Raw genomic sequence first — 18,179 nt, forward strand, 5'->3', positions numbered from 1 at the left:
AGATACACAGGGGCTCTCCAAATGCGACATGGTGTCCGATAACGATTGGAGCTAATTTTCCATTCAAAAAGTCAAACGGTGCTCGTTCCCTTCCGGACCCTGCCGTGCGCTCAAACAGTGGTTTATGACCACATATGAGGTATTGGTGTACTCAGGGGAAATTGCCCAACAATTTTTAGGATCCATTTTATCCTGTTGCCCATGTGAAAATGAAAAAATTGATGCTAAATGAAAATTTTTGTTGGCAAAATTAAAATGTCCATTTTTTCTTTCCACGTTGTGAAACACCTGAAGGGTTAATAATCTTCTTGAATGTAGTTTTGAGTAGCTTGAGGGATGCAGTTTTTAGAATGGTGTCACTTTTGGGTATTTTCTGCCATATAGACCCCTCAAAGTGACTTCAAACGTGAGGTGGTCCCTAAAAAAATGGCTTTGTAAATTTTATTGTAAAAATGAGAAATCGCTGGTCAACTTTTAACCCTTATAACTTCCTAACAAAAAAATATTTTGTTTCCAAAATTGTGCTGATGTAAAGTAGACATGTGGGAAATGTTATTTAGTAACTATTTTGTGTCACATAACTCTCTGGTTTAACAGAAAAAAAATTCAAAATTTGAAAATTGCAAAATTTTCTAAATTTTCGCCAAATTTCTGATTTTTTCACAAATAAACGCAAAAATTATCGACCTAAATTTACCACTAACATGAAGCCCAATATGTCAGGAAAAAAAAATCTCAGAATCGCTAGGATCCGTTGAAGCGTTCCTGAGTTATTACCTTATAAAGGGACACTGGTCAGAATTGCAAAAAATGGCCTGGTCATTAAGGTCAAAATAGGCTTGTCATGAAGGGGTTAAATCAGTCTTATGGTTGTTCTTTAATCTTTATTTTCAGCTTGTAGTTAATCATCTGCTCGTGCCCTAAGGCGCGGCTGGGGTATGTGGTGCTCCGATTAGGTATTCATAATGCAAACTGCTGACAGGTCACTGATCCCTCAGTGTCCCGCCCCCTAATTTGCATAATGAATACCTAAGATACGAAAAAAAGACAAAAACGCGTCTGCAGGCAGGTGGCGGCTGTGGCACCTGCTCTGGCAGCATAATCGCTTGTTGAGTGTGCCAATAATACAATTTCTTGATGTTACTCAGCTAGGGAAAAAAAAAAATCTATTTGAAAATGGCACCCGCCGTGCCTGCACAATAGCAGCTATCAGTGTCTAGCTGTGATCCGATAGCTGCTACTGCGCAGGTGCCACCATTTTACTGGAGATGAAAAAAAAAAAGTCCTCCTCCAAGATGGTGCTGCCCACACCTGCGCAGTAGCAGGTAGATGGCCAAGAGATGCTACTGCAAAGGCGCCTAACAAACAGGTAATTCCTGCATGTGTTGCGGCTGTCTAACAGCCGCAAATCAAGCAGCAGCAGGGGCACGAACATATTACTTGAGCACGCCTTAGATACTCCGATAACACCTGAGCATGCTCGGATAACACAATATCAGAGCTCACTCGCACATCACTAAATGACAGGTCTCTGACAACGCAAACACATGAAAGACACCTGCCAATTACTTGGAGCAACGCCAAACTAGTATGATCTCTCTCTACGGTCTACGGCCACCTCTTCAAACCATAATTTCTCTGAAACATTGAAACATTTACCTGGCTGCAACCGCACAGCCAGGCTCTGATTCATGCTGCCTGTGGTTAGGACAGCTTAAATCAACTGATAGTTTCCCTTTAAAAAAGTTTAAAGATGGAAAGCCATTGAGTCATGGCCTACAAAAGCCAACTATTGCTACTTTCATTTTGCGAATAACCCCTGCAAAAGGGAAGCGACCTCTGCTAGACAGAAAAGGCCTTCCTGATATGTACACAAGTTACTGTCACCCATGTCTGAATCGCTGCGATTTTCCATAACAATTTCCAAAACAATGCAGAACGTGACAGCACAATACGGAGCATCAATGCAGATGAGAAAAGCCGTCCACTAATGCCAACATTTTATACATAGAAATTGCGGAGGATCTTTACAGCACACCAATTTCTGCTGTATTGATAAGAATTTTCCTCATTGATTTCCATGGGTGTAGACAATAATATAACAGTAAAAAAAGAAAAAAAAAAAAAAAAGAAAATCCAGTGTACCCCCATTGTGCAATCCATGGTGTAATGCCAGTCTGACCCCTCACCGGTCTCTAGTAAGGCCTCTTTCAGACTTCAGTTATTTGCATCAGTTATAATCCGCCAAAAAGGCGGACAAGCGGATCCGTTCTCAACTGATGTGAACGGATGACATAGGATCCGTTTTTAGACGGATCCTGAAAATGAGGAAATTTAAAGGAATCGCTGGCCGGGAAAAGAGAGAGAGAGAGATAGAGAGAGAGAATTTTTTTTTTGTCCGGAACCCAGACAGATTTTGGGGTTAATTCAGTGTCTGGAGGATCCGCCGGAGAAAAAAAACTTTGCAAGCTCCGTTTGGAAATCTTTGAGGATGTTGACGGACACTAACATTGTGGCGGATCCTCAAAAAAACGGATGCAACGGACGGCAATCAGTCAGGATCCGCCAATAATGAAAGTCAATGGGGAAAAAAACAGATCCGCAAAGAAAAATGGCGGATCCGTTTTTTTTTTCAAAATTGGCGGATCTTGACTGATTGTCAAAAACGGAAGTGTGAAAGAGGCCTAATAAGCTGCTCTGCGCGTCATCGCTGGAGGACCAGTGGAGGCACAGTAGCAGCGGCAGGCTTTAATAAGACAACTTGTTCTAGATCAGATGTTAAGAGTCTGCTGCACAAAGTCCTCACCAAGATCAGAGTGATTTAGTGGTGATATTCTGGTAGATTTTCTTACAGAATTGCTGCAGAATTAGGAAGAGCAAATTCACAAATTCAACCTAACGCAGACTTACACTTAAGAGGGTTTTACACATAGCGATATCACTAGCAATATCGCTAAAGCATCACCGATTTGGTATCGCTAGCGATATTGCTATGTGTAACTTTACCTCCGACCGGCTCCCCTGCTGTCTGTCGTTTATCGCGCAGCTCCATTTCTCGTCGGGCGCTTCCTGCTGGCGCCGACGAGCGACGCGTGGACGTGGGCGGGAGGACGTCAGGATCGCCTCGTCTGAAAGGTAAGTAACGACCGCTGTATCGCTGCTGCATCGCTGGTGAGATCTGCCTGTGTGACAGCTCACTAGCGACCATTTAGCGATGCACCAGCGATCCTGACCGGGTCGTATCGTTGTCGGAATCGCTGGTGCATCGCTAAATGTAAAGGGGCCTTTATAGTAAACATCTTACTTCTTACGACAGGCCAACATGAATTTTACAAGGGATTTTAGTTGCCCAACTTTACCACTAGTGTAACCAGACACAATACAATTAAGAGGACCCCGGCCAGGTTTCCACCTATGATCAGCACTAAGGAAGCATGATTTACATATGAAAACAGTGTCTTGTAAAGGCTCTTGTCCTCCAATAAAGATTATTAAGTTTTTGCATAGATCTGATGTGCCAGTCAAGAGAAATAGAGCCAGATGCAAATGAGGCTGGTGGTGCACTGGGGGGGGGGGGGATCAATGCACCTGGACGGCCTCTTACAAGTGCATACTGAATGCTTCCATGATAGATATCTAATGACTGGCACATCAGAGCTCTACAAGCACCTATACAGTCACTACTGCAGCTAATAAAAACCTGAGGACAGCTTCCCTTACAATAGAGATTTACATGTGCAAATAGCTCAAGAATAAACTATACAGACAGCTGCCCTCAAGATAATAATAATCTTTATTTTTATATAGCGCTAACATATTCCGCAGCGCTTTACAGTTTGCACACATTATTATCGCTGTCCCCGATAGGTAATGTAGATTGTGAGCCCCATCAGTATGTCTTTGGAATGTGGGAGGAAACCGGAGAACCCGCAGGAAACCCACGCAAACGCGGGGAGAACATACAAACTCCTTGCAGATGTTGTCCTTGGTGGGATTTGAACCAAGGACTCCATCGCTGCAAGGCTGCAGTGCTATCCACTGAGACACCGGGCTCAGTGGATAGCACTGCTACAGATTTCTGCTTCATTTTAACCCCTTAACGACCGCCGATACGCCTTTTAACGGCGGTAATTAAGGGTACTTAAACCACAGCGCCGTTAATTCACGGCGCTGTGATTTAAGTGAATAGCGCCCCCCAGTGTCGGATTTTCTCCGGGGTCTCGGCTGCCAGGGGTAGCCGAGACCCCAGAGAACATGAATCGGTCGGTTTTTACCGACCCCCGCTCTTGCGATCGCCGTTATTAACCCTATAACGGCGACCGCAAAAAAAAAAAAAAAGCCGCGATTTTACATTTAATTTCTCTTTCCTCTGATGTGATCGCACATCAGAGGATAGAGAAATAGGGTCCCCGATCCCCCCGGTCCCCTCCCGGTACCTCTCCCTTGTCCTCCGTCCCCTCCCGGTGGTCCCACGCCCGCCGGCGTCATCCGATGGGCGCCGCCATCTTGAAAATGGCGGGCGCATGCGCAGTGCGCCCGCCGGGAATCTGCTGGCTCCGGCTGGCAGATTCCATTCATTATTTTGATCACTATGATAAACGATCATAGTGATCAAAATAATAAAAATAGTACATAACCCCCCCGTTTATCACCCCCTTATATAGGCACACATAATGAAATAAAAAAAATATTTTTTTTTTCAGTTTTCCATAAGGGTTAGGGTTAGGCTAGGGTTAGGGTTAGGCTAGGGTTAGGGTTAGGCTAGGGTTAGGGTTAGGCTAGGGTCAGGGTTAGGCTAGGGTTAGGCTAGGGTTAGGGTTAGGCTAGGGTTAGGGTTAGGCTAGGGTTAGGGTTAGGCTAGGGTTAGGGTTAGGGTTAGGCTAGGGTTAAGGGTTAGGGTTGGGCTAGGGTTAGGGTTGGGCTAGGGTTAAGGGTTAGGGTTGGGCTAGGGTTAGGGCGAACTAGGATTAGGGTTAGGATTAGGGATTAGGGTTGGGATTAGGGTTAGGGGTGTGTTGGGGTTAGGGTTGGAGCAAGAATTGAGGGGTTTCCACTATTTACCAACTTTGGGGGTCTAAAAATTGGGGTCTAAAAAATCACTTTTGTGGAAATAAAAAAGACTTTTTATTTTCACGGCTCTGCGTTTATAAACTTCTGTGACACGCTTGGGGGTTCAAAGTGCTCACCACACATCTAGATAAGTTCCTTAGGGGGTCTAATTTCCAAAATGGGGTCACTTGTGGGGGGTTTCCACTGTTTAGGCCCATCAGGGGCTCTGCAAACGCAACATGATGCCTGCAGACCATTCCATCAAAGTCTGCATTCCAAAATGGCACTCCTTCCCTTCCGAGCTCTCCCATGCGCCCAAACAGTGGTTCCCCCCCACATATGGGGTATCAGCGTACTCAGGACAAATCGCATAATAACTTTGGGGGTATGATTTCTCCTGTTACCCTTGTAAAAATAAAAATTTGGGCGCGAAAAGATCATTTTTGTGGAAAAAAAATGGATTTCTTATTTTCACGGCTCTACGTTATAAACTTCTGTGAAGCACTTGAAGGTTCAAAGTGCTCACCACACATCTAGATAAGTTCCTTCATGGGTCTAGTTTCCAAAATGGAGTCACTTGTTGGGGGTTTCCACTGTTTAGGCCCATCAGGGGCTCTGCAAACGCAACATGATGCCCGCAGACCATTCCATCAATGTCTGCATTCCAAAATGGCACTCCTTCCCTTCCGAGCTCTCCCATGCGCCCAAACAGTGGTTCCTCCCCACATATGGGGTATCAGCGTACTCAGGACAAATCGCATAATAACTGTGGGGGTATGATTTCTCCTGTTACCCTTGTAAAAATAAAAATTTGGGGGTGAAAAGATCATTTTTGTGGAAAAAAAAATGGATTTCTTATTTTCACGGCTCTACGTTATAAACTTCTGTGAAGCCCTTGGGGTTTCAAAGTGCTCACCACACATCTAGATAAGTTCCTTCATGGGTCTAGTTTCCAAAATGGAGTCACTTGTTGGGGGTTTCCACTGTTTAGGCCCATCAGGGGCTCTGCAAACGCAACATGATGCCCGCAGACCATTCCATCAATGTCTGCATTCCAAAATGGCACTCCTTCCCTTCCGTGCTCTCCCATGCGCCCAAACAGTGGTTCCTCCCCACATATGGGGTATCAGCGTACTCAGGACAAATCGCATAATAACTGTGGGGGTATGATTTCTCCTGTTACCCTTGTAAAAATAAAAATTTGGGGGTGAAAAGATCATTTTTGTGGAAAAAAAAATGGATTTCTTATTTTCACGGCTCTACGTTATAAACTTCTGTGAAGCACTTGAAGGTTCAAAGTGCTCACCACACATCTAGATAAGTTCCTTCATGGGTCTAGTTTCCAAAATGGGGTCACTTGTTGGAGTTTTCCACTGTTTAGGCACATTAAGGGCTCTCCGAACGCAACATGGCATCCGATCTTAATTCCAGCCAATTCTGCGTTGAAAAAGTCAAACGGTGCTCCATCCCTTGCGAGCTCTGCCGTGTGCTGAAAAAGGGGTTTACCCCCACATATGGGGTATCGGCGTATTCAGGAGAAATTGTACAACAAATTTTGTGGTTGATTTTCTCTTTTAACACTTGTGAAAATAAAAAAAATTGGTTCTGAAGTAATTTTTTTCCAAAAAAAAGTTAAATGTTAATTTATTCCATCCACATTGCTTTCGTTCCTGTGAAGCACTTAAAGGGTTAATAAACTTCTTGAATGTGGTTTTGAGCACCTTGAGGGGTCTAGTTTTTAGAATGGTGCCACTTTTGGGTATTTTCTGTCATGTACACCCCTCAAAATGACTTTAAATATGATGTGGTCCCTAAAAAAAATGGCTTTGTAAATTTTGTTGTAAAAATGAGAAATCGCTGGTCAACTTTTAACCCTTATAACTTCCTAACAAAAAAAAATTTTGCTTCCAAAATTGTGCTGATGTAAAGTAGACATGTGGGAAATGTTATTTATTAAGAAATTTATGTGATACATCTCTCTGATTTAAGGGCATAAAAATTTAAAGTTTTAAAATTGCAAAATTTTAAAATTTTTTGCCATATTTCTGTTTTATTCATAAATAAACACAAGACTTATCGAAGAAATTTTACCATTAACATGAAGTACAATATGTCACGAAAAAACAATCTCAGAATCAGCAGGATCCATTAAAGCGTTCCAGAGTTATAACCTCATAAAGGGACAGTGGTCAGAATTGTAAAAATTGGCCTGGTCATTAAGCTGCAAACTGGCTCTGTCGCTAAGGGGTTAATGTAACAAATAATATTTATATGGATATATTGAATCATTTTCGTGCCATATTCATATATCGATGGAAAGGCAAGTCCTGACAACACATACTTGATCGGCATTGCAGCGGCCCTCCTGTTGTGGACAGGTCTACCAGCCTGCTAAGCTAAGGAAACCAAGTCACCTCTGTATAGACAAAATGTAGGAAAGTGACAACCTCTCTGGTCACATATCTGGCTCACAGCAGCAGGTTGCCACGTCCTTTCACTACAGGATCCACCTATACTGCATTGAGAAATCACATTATAGGTGAATTAAAACTGGGTGGGAAACTAAAAGCAGAAAAAAAGAATCCATATGTCCAAAAACCTCCAAAGCAGTTATGTTCTTAGAGCTTTTTCTTTCATTTTTTATGAAAAGCGATAATTATTTTTCAGAATGAATACACTGGCAAAAATACAGACGGAAACCAGCCCAAATCCACTTCTCTTAATGTGGTTGTTTTGGTGGCAAGCACATGGCTTTCTGCAGGCCACATTTAGACAAATTTCTGCAATTAATCTGTCACTTGCAAATTTACCATTAAAATCATTTAATCAGAAACAATTACATACAATTATTCACATAATGCCTAAAATGCAATGAGATAAAAAGTTGTAAAATAGATCAAAGCTTTTCTGTGCGGAATGATGCATCTAGAGAGACTGTTTTCAAATTCAAGAGAAAAGAAAGGAGGAATCCTGCACCCATCGTACTCTTAGGGAAGGTGCTACGAGCGTAATTTCGGTCTGAGTGCGATCTGACAAAACATCGGATCACACACAGGCTAATGTTATTCTATGTCCAATGCTTTCCTCGCTGCATGCCCGAATTTGATCCAATATTCAGATCGCACTCGGCCATGCAATTTAATGATTCCGTAGAAACCATCTCGCTGCACTCCGATGATATCTGAGTGCGGGCTGCTTTCCACTGAGTGACAGAATGGAGAAGATGGAGTAATTATTTTCTCCATCTTCTCCCTATCTGAGAGAATCGGATCACACTCTGATTGAACTCTGATCACAGCGGGATTAGAATAATCGACCCGATTCTCTCCGGTGAGAGAATGCACGGCAGACTGCACCTAACCGCACACTTGCACGTAGCCATTTTTCCTCGCCTGACTTTCACAGTAATGTAGAGGAAAATAGCAACGTAACACAAGATCAACCAAATAAAAATCATTTGTTACAAAGGTTCTTACGTTTGAACGGCGAGCTCGGTGTCAAATGTAAGGGTGATTCCCGTGTTCACCAGAAACACATACAGCTTCATGATGACGGCTCTATGTTCCTCTGCTCCCTTCTTTACACTTTATTGTGCTCATTTAGAAACTGTGAAAGAAAATGAAAATATTAGAAGTGTAATAAAGTGTAATGTTTGCAAAAGAGAGAGAAACAGAGAGTCACAGAGAGATTTTTTTGCTGCCAGGAAGGAATTTGGGGTTAAATACCATGAAAGGAGATACTTCCGGGCATGCTCAGTATGCTCAGCCCATAGGCGTCCATTATAACGCATGGCGGACAGCAACGGATCAGTTGCTATCTGCTGTTTTAACGCACACAAAAAAACGTTTCATTGTCCGCCCGCTCAAGACAGCGGACGCCAACATTATGACGGATCCATCAAAAAACAGATGCAACGGATGACTATCTGTCAAAATCCGCCGCAATGCAAGTCAATGGAAAAAAAAACGGATCTGCCAAAAAAAAGTTGGATCCGTTTTTTTGCAAAATGGTGGATTTTGACTGACGTCAAAAAACTGAAGTGTGAAACAGGCCTTAGTCTCACTTTCGTTGAATTGGTGCGATTCAATTTCCACTTCCCAGTCTACCAGCCGTTATAGTGCTCAGTGGCCAGTGGACGGGAGCGGGAGAACCGCCTGTTACCGGATGGCATCCGTGGCACGTCTTTTGATTAGCCGGCTGGGCACAACGTCACTGTTGCAGCGCGACCCACAAGTGACACTGTGCCAGATCTGTTAACATAAAGACGAGCCACAGATGCTTCTCTCCTGCAGCCATCCAGCAGTTACTGACCGACCAATACGGTGGCGAAGGACTGGGATGTGCAAATTATTCATACCAATTCTACTCACAATACATACTTATGTGGATCTTACAGCATTTATGGTAAGCGGCAACCCAACATATTGTCCCTAATGTGTCTAAGCTTTGACAGTGACTGATATCGGAGAGAATCATAATATTAAATACGGTATATTATCCATAGCCAGGGCTGCACAAAATGCAGTCACTAAAATAAAGCCTACAATATAGCTAGAAAATTGGCCCAGGCTACTGGATTTTGCTCTCTGTCATTCGTGTACTTGATAACTGGGCACTTTCACTTGGAGGACAGTGACTGCGAGTAAACATCATGACTAGTTTAATGGGAACCTGAGAGCTGAATCATGTGCCCAATCCACGAACAGCATGCATCAGACATTTTCTGCATGACCTCAGTCATATACTTGCAACTCTGAAACTCTGCTGCATTTCAAAGAAAAACATAATTTAACAACTACTGGGGACTGAGCCGTAAGCAAAATGAGTTAGTCAGGACTGTCCCTGGCGACTTCTCCCTGCCCAATCCCCTGGAGCGACAGGTCCCTCCCTGCAAGTGCTCGTAGGGTGAGACCTGACAGTGATTGGCAGTCGGAAGCCACTCAGTCCACAGCTCTTAAACCATGTTTTGCTCTGAAACTCTTCAGCGTTTCAGAGCCAAAAATGCATGGCTGTGATCTTACAGCCTGTACATGGTACAAGTGCCCGATCCATGTAACAGTTGTTAGGTTCCCATTAATGGGTTTAACACTACAATGATATTGAAGCTTACCAAAAGGATTTTGAGTCGCAATGTAGTGCCCAGTGTCAGAAAGCTGGGATTGAATCTTAGGTCATGCGTCTTCCAGCAGGACAATGACTCCAAACAACCTTCAAGAATAACCCAGAAATCGATGGAAACAAAGCGCTGGAGAGTTCTGAAGTAGCCACCAATGAGTCTGGATCTAAATCCCATTCAAGACCTGTGGATATACCTGGTATAAAGTTAAACCTGGTATAGAACAATGCCCACCTTACTTATCAAGGCGCAAGACGTTTCGCCGATTCCAAATATACCAGATTCTTGTGATCCATGATTATCATAACCTGATGAACCTCTCCCTCCAAAAATGATGCCACTCTTCAAACGCCCATTTGATCGCAAAGAGTTCCCTGTTACCAATGTCATAATTTTTCTCAGTAAGTGACAGTTTCTTCGAAAAATAAGCACTTGGTTGCCATTCACCAGGAGACGCACCCTGCGACAATACAGACCCTACTCCCACCATAGACACATCGACCTCAACGATAAAAGGCTCAGAGACGTGAGGCTGAATAAGGATAGGTGCAGATGAAAAACACCTCTTCACATATCAAATGCCTCCCCGGCAGGACAGGACCGCTTGGAGAAGTCTGTCCCCTTCCTGGTCGTATCCATAAGAGGTTTGACTACCAGGGCTGTGGAGTCGGTAAGCCACAGTTGCGACTCCGACTCCTGGATTTTATCAGGCTCCGACTCCTTCATAAATGGCCAATTCATAACAACAAATTTACTGTTGTAAAATATTAAACATCGTGCTTATTCAGTTTCTCACCATCATATAAGTAATCAGACCACTTAGAGCAAAAACTATATTTATTAGAATACAATTAGAATATAGCAAATAACTTTTATAAACTTTTCTAAACTGTAAGTAAATATGCAATAAACACTTTTATGCAGTTAATAAGAAGAAATCTATAAATTTGTCCTCAGAAAAAGTATTGCCTCTGTCAGATCCTCCTTCATGGATGCCCTCAAATCTGATCTAATTATTTTGAGAGCAGAGAACAACCTCTCTACACTAACTTGTGTTGGTGGCAAAGCAGTAACCACTCGGGCAACATCTCTGACAATGTCAGGATACAGAGGAATCGCTTGTTGCACTGTTATTTTTGATGAACGGTCAAATTTCTCAATTTCTTTTAGTGCACATGAAAAATTCTGCTGAAATGTACTGGCTGTGTTCCTTGATGGGGATGACTCTTCTTCTATGCGGGAACGCTTTACACGGTCCTTGTGATCCAAATATTTTTTTAAATTAAATTCTTCATCAGTTGATGATGAGAGTGAAGATGTGGCAGGACGACCAAATTCTTCTTGTTCCTCCTGACTGTTCTGCAACCCTTTCATCCTTACTGCTATTTCAAACAGAGCTTCTTTTCCTTTACTTAGCTGTTGATCATCTAGAAGAATCCGATGCATTGGGTCTACATAAACAGCTGCCAAAAGAATGTTATTTTGTAATAGTAGCTCCTCTCTCCATTTCATTGATGTAGCAATGCCACTTGCAATTAACCCTCCTCTTTGGGACAGGCGAAACATCAGGTTCTTCCACTCCTTTAAGAAAATACCTGGAGTTAAGTCCTCTGCTTGTAATTTTTTAGTCACTGTAAATGGGTGCTCTAGCAATTTTTCCAGCTCAGTCACCTGATTCCACTGACTTTCATTTAGCGTCAGTTGAGGGTTAGCCATGTCTACAAGAAAGGTTTTCAGTTCAACCAAGCGCTGAATCATTAAATAAGTACTGCCCCATCGTGTGGCTTGATCAATAATTGCCCCTTTTCCAGCACGTCTCTTCAAAATTGAGTCAACTTTAGGGGTTCTGGCAACAGTAGCCAATTTTCTCACCTTGCCAATCAGTGCAGCAGCATGTCCTTCTTGCAGACTGTCTCTTATAGCCAGCTGTAGCGTATGCACAACACAGCGCATGTGATGAATGAAAGAACATATTGACAGTTTCAACAAGATCATCTAAACTATCATGTTGCTGTTCATCTGAAGCAACTTCAGTTTTCTCCTCAGTTACAATACTGTGTTCCTCTATTTCAAACATTTCTGTGTCTGTGGACCCAGAATGTTCTTCTAGCTGCTGGTCACCATCATTACTCTCATTCATTAGCTTAATAGTACTTATCATATTTGAAGCATTGTCAGTTACGACCAGGGCTGTGGAGTCGGTAAGCCAAACCTGCGACTCCGACTCCTCAATTTCCCTTACACCGACTCCGACTCCCACATATATTGCTTATATTTAAGTGAAAAATTTATTGTAGTACAATGTGAACATCAGACATTTAATCATTTCTATGATACAATAATCAAGATATTTAGATAGAACATAATATCTATTTATCTATTTGGAATCTATTGACAGATTTGCAGTGCAGTGTTTCTTTATTCAACCATTAAAGGTCACACAATAAAGGACGGGCAGATAACATGAGGCATGCGGGGAAAAAAGACGGACGACAGCCTGGAAATGTTGAAGCGTCTGTGTACGCGAAACGGCTGTCGTCCGTCTTTTTCCCTGCATGCCTCATGTTATCTGCCCGTCCTTTATTGTGTGACCTTTAATGGTTGAATAAAGAAACACTGCACTGCAAACCAGGGTGTGTGCCGCATCTTTTTCCTTCTTTTACAAATATATATATATATATATATATATATTATACAGTATATATACTGTGTGTGTGTGTGTGTGTGTGTATATACATACATACACACACACACACACACACACACACACACACACACACACTATGACTTATCTCGGCTAAGATAAAGCCTAGATCCTCAGGCTACAGTCACACTATGGGCGTAGCCAGGATCAAACCTGGGGGGGGGGGGCAGAACTTCATACTGCTCTGCAGAATTTCATACTGCACACCTCAGCTGCTGCAGAACCTCATACTGCACACCCCTACACTTGAAATAAAAAGCCTGCACCTTAACATGTGAATGTAGTCTATTTATTCCAACTATCAATTGATGTTGATGTGTTACTGAAGACGAGCAATGCCTGTCCTGGGCATCCTTTTGGGCAGCTATGAGGTGTACCTGACTGGTGCTAAAAAAAAAGGAGTTTTAGTCTGTGTGCTACCCAGCTTTCATTCTTTTTGGTACAGATATGATATGGATAGACAGATATGGATAAATGGATATATACAGTAGATAGAGCAGATTTCTAATCTGCTTTTGCAATTGAAAACATTATCTATGAGCTCAAAAACCTTTCAGGTGATGCGGTTTTTTAAAAAGCTGATCTGCTTTTGCAACTGAAAAACGTATCCTCAAAAAACGCAGGAAAAACGCTGTGTGTGAATGTAGCCTTAGATCAGGAATAGAACAGCCATTTATAGGACATTTCATAACTTTCCCAAATTCCTATGAAAAAATATTCAGCACATTCTGCATTGAACTACTGCACCAATTAATTATATATTTTAGGAGTCGGAGTCGGTCCATTTTATACTGACTCCAACTCCGACTCCACCAAAATGAGCACCGACTCCGACTCCACGACTCCGACTCCACAGCCCTGGTTACGACAGAAAGAACTTGCTCTTTTTTAAGTTCACAGTCTTGCAGAACCTTTTCCACCAAGACCTGGAGAAACTCACTGGTGTGATGAGCTTTGGTGTCTTTTACTGCCAATGTCTTGGTAACTATTTCATTTTTGTCACAAACAAATCGGACATTGATGGCAAAATAGTTCACTCTGTGACGTGTGCAGGCATCCATTTTAAGAAACAGAAAGCGTCCCTTGAGAGTTTTTTTAAGTTCTTCCTTTTGTTTAAAAGCTTCTTCGATTACTAATTTTCTAATACTCTCTCTCTCTCTCCAGAGAAACACCAAGCTTGCGGGCCATTTCCCCATTCAGACACATAAAAGCTGGTCGTGAAAATAATGAAATAGGCACACTATCCTTTACAACAAGCTCTATGATCTGTTTTTTAAATGTATCTACTGTCATTGTCACAGTAACTTTGTCACTGACAAAATATCTTGCAACTGATGGCTGCAAAGTTCTCTGCTCCTTTGTTTGGCTGGAAGAGCTGGGCACTGGTTCATTGGTTTGGATGCAGTCTTTCTCATCCACTGCTTTCAGTACTTCTGGATGAAAGCGCTGTAAATGTCTCTTTAGATTAGAAGCTCTGGTAGGAGCATTTTTATCTTTGCCTGAATATGCACTCATCTTGGCTTCACAGCATTTGTTTTCGTCTGGATCATTTGTCATACACTGACAGACATAATGTTTTCTATCTTGAGTGATGGTGAAATGTTCAAATACAGCTGATTTAATGTGATGCTTCTTTGACATTCTAAGGTTTCTAATTCTGCATTCACAATCCAAATGACAATTGTTTTTCCTAAAAACAATTGTACAAAATTATTGCCAGGTCGTACAACTGATATAGTGGTCAGTAATACTGTTATTATTCCTCATGTACTCACAGTTAACTGATGCAAAGTTTGTTGAAAGGATAATACTTCTTACAGTCTTCCTCTTCTGAGTAGCAGGCAGCTGTGAGATGCTTGGAAGATGCACACCTAGTATGATCTAGTCTAGAGGAGGAGCTTTACTACTAAGAATTTGCAACACATTTTCACTTTCAGTTTCATACATTGTAAGTAGGGGGGTTGGGGCAGCAGGAGGTTAACCAAGTATAAGATTAGATAAGGGCAGTGGAGAACAGTGACACACAAGAAGTAAGAAATGTCTCTATCTCCAGCAGAACTGCTTATCACTGTTGTTCATAGTTTGATAGAACATATATATTTGAGTAACATTTATAAAATTCATGTGAAAGTTCAATTATGAAATATTAATACATTTTTTTTTTTAAAGCTGGAGTCGGTACATTTCTACCGACTCTGACTCCAACCAAAACTAACTCCGACTCCACGACTCTGACTCCACAGCCCTGTTGACTACTACCGAAAAGTTTTTTTTATGAACTTAACAGCAGTAGTTGTTGAAACCTAAAAACATTTGTAACTCCTTAAAATCCTCTGGACGATCCCAATCCAATACTGCCTGGACTTTCACTGGATCATTGCAAAAACAAGTGAACGATAGCACATATCCTAGGAAAGGAATCCCCTCAACCAAGAACATACACTTCTCGGATTTGACATATAACTTATTGTCTCTGCGTGTATGCAAGACCTGCCCGGCATGTACCTGAGGTGACTCAAGGTCAAGTGAACAAATGAATATATCATCCAGAGATAGATAACCACGACCCTGCCTACCAGGTGACTAAAGACGTAATTTATAAAGTGTTGAAAGACATTGGATGCATTCGTCAACTCAAAAGGTATCACCAGAGTCTCATAGTGTCCCTCAGGCGTATTTAACGCAGAATTCCACTCATCCCCAGCTTTAATGCAAATGAGGTTATATACTCCCCTGAGATCCATTTTTGAGAGCGACATTGCCCCTAAAATCTGATTAAAGAGGTCGGGAAAGAGAGGGAGTGGCAACAGGGGTATGAGGATGGTCTGATATGACCTCTAGCCAGGCTTTCCGCAATGTAGTCCTTCATTGCCTGCCTCTCTGAACCAGATATTACAGAGTCTGCTTTTAGGCGGCTTGACACAAGGGATGAGAGTTATGGCGCAATCAAAAGGACGATGGGGAGGAATTCTTGGCACCACTGCTCCGAGAACAAGTCCCCAAAATCTAACAGGTAACTCGGCACGGACTGGGTACCCACCCTAGCAACTCGAGTACCCAAGCAGCGTCCTTGACAATACCCACTCCATTTTGCTACCTCCTGAGAATGCCAATCACAGGATTGTGCAGAGCGAGCCAAAGAAGTCCCAGTATCACAGGTGAGAGCAGACGCTCTAGCACGTAACAGTCTATCACTTCAGAGTACACGGCCCCCACCTGAATCTGCAAGTCATAGAGACACGTGGAGGGAACACTCACTACTGAGCATCATTTCCTTGTCTTGAGGTATTTCCACTGAAGTTGGATCAGACTGCAGTTTGATTTTCCACTTTGATTTTAAGTATCATTCCAAATCCAGACCTCCATGGGATATTAATTTTGATTTACATTGATCACTTTTATGTTTTATTGTTCTCAACGCATTCCACTATGTAATGAATAAAGATTTGCAACCAGAATATTTCATTCAGTGATGTCTAGGATGTGTTATTTTTGAGTTCCCTTTTTTGAGCAGAGTATATGTCTCTCCATGTACACATTATATACAAACATACACACACATTATACATATATACACATATTATATACACACAAAAATATGCAGACATATATATTTATTCATTCACAAGGTTGTGGAGTCGGTAAGTCAAACCTCTGACTCCTGAATTTACCTGACGCCACAAATCTGACACTACTGAGCATGTACATCAAGTGCAGCACAGATTCAATTCATCTCAACTGAAAGCCGAGATCCTTAGATCAGGAACAGAACAGACATTTATAGGACATTTCAAAACTTTCCCAAATTCTTATGAAAACATTTACAGCACATCCTGCATTGAACTACTGCACCCAATGTACTATATATTTTAGGAGCCGTTGTCTGTCCATTTTATACCGACTCCACAGCCCTGTCCATACACAAATTATATATATTAAATACATAGATCTGCATAAACACACATTTTATTACACCATTTCATGAGACAACATTAAAGCTATGACACTTTGATACAACGTAAAGTAGTTAGTATACAGCTTGTATAAAGGTATGTCTCCACGGGGCGTAATATTTTAGTGTTTGCTGCGGATTGGACGCTGTGCACAGCCGCAGCGTCCAATCCGCAGTGTCCAGATGTTACAGCATAGTGTTTGGAATTTTATGAAATCCCGTCTCCACTATGCGTGCAGGGTCGCATAAGGCAGTCCTGGGTAACCGGACAAGCGACGCGTCTTCCTAGACCGCAGCATGTCTATTTATCTTGCAGAGACACTCAGTCTCCGCAAGATAAAAAACCCAGTCTATGGATACGATGTGGTGATTCTGGATGTGTTCAATAAACATATCTGGAATCACCGCGCGTACAAAAGACCCCCTCGGCTCATACACGAGTCACGGTCCCTGTGATTAAAAAAAGAAAAAAAAAAATGACATACTCACCTCTCGTCCCTGGGGGCCAGGTGCCGGTGTCCTGAGCAGGCGGGGACACCGACGCGCTTCGGGGATCAGGTGCCGATGTTGCCGCTTGCTCAGGCCCCCGGCACTGGCGATATTCACCTGTCCGCGTTCCACCGCCGTGCGCCGCTCTGTCTTCCGGGTCCTCTGGCTGTGACGTTCAGGTCAGAGGGAGTGATGACGTGGTTAGTGCGCGCCCTCTGCCTGAACAGTCACTGACAGAGGACCCGGAAGACAGAGCGGCGAGCGGGGGCCTGAGCAAGCGGCGACATCAGCACCTGACCCCCATAACGCACCGGTGTCCCCACCTGCTCAGGACACCGGCACCTGGCCCCCAGCAATGAGAAGTGAATATGTAATTTTTTTTTCTAATCGTAGCAGCATTATTATTATATGGGGCATATTGTATTATGGAGCACGTTATGGGACCACTATTAACCTTTGTGTAGCATTATATGGGGCATATTTTCTATGGAGCATCTTATGGGGCCAACATTATCCTTTGTGCAACATTATATGGGCATATTGTATTATGGAGCATGTTATAGGGCCACAATTAACCTTTGTGCAGCATTACATGGGGCATATTGTATTATGGAGCATGTTATAGGGCCACAATTAACCTTTGTGCAGCATTATATGGGGCATATTGTATTATGGAGCATGTTATGGGGCCACAATTAACCTTTCTGCAACATTAATGGGGCATATTTTGTCCATCATGAACTGTATGGAACATTATATAGGGCTTCTGATTCAATATGGATATTCAAAAACATTTAACCTACTGATGTCTCAATTAATTTTACTCTTATTGGTATCTATTTTTTAAATTTACCAGTAGCTGTTACATT

The 18,179-nt window shown here is 42.4% G+C and overlaps 1 protein-coding gene across 5 annotated transcripts in view; it reads right to left on the minus strand.

Annotated features, from left to right (window-relative positions):
• RB1CC1 (RB1 inducible coiled-coil 1) overlaps positions 1–18,179 on the minus strand; it is a 179,269-nt gene that overhangs the window by 152,904 nt on the left and 8,186 nt on the right. For 3 of the 5 annotated variants that reach the window (XM_073583804.1, XM_073583801.1, XM_073583805.1), the window contains exon 2: positions 8,526–8,655. In XM_073583804.1, the coding sequence (XP_073439905.1) occupies positions 8,526–8,596 (71 nt within the window). In that variant the 5' untranslated portion in view covers positions 8,597–8,655. Of the gene's footprint in view, positions 1–8,525; positions 8,656–10,159; positions 10,362–18,179 lie in introns of all 5 variants that reach the window. The other 2 variants (XM_073583802.1, XM_073583803.1) reach the window with 2 other exon arrangements.

This window comes from Dendrobates tinctorius, unplaced genomic scaffold, assembly GCF_039654945.1.
Source record: "Dendrobates tinctorius isolate UK_male_01 unplaced genomic scaffold, ASM3965494v1 ptg000081l, whole genome shotgun sequence".
NCBI lineage: Eukaryota > Metazoa > Chordata > Amphibia > Anura > Dendrobatidae > Dendrobates > Dendrobates tinctorius.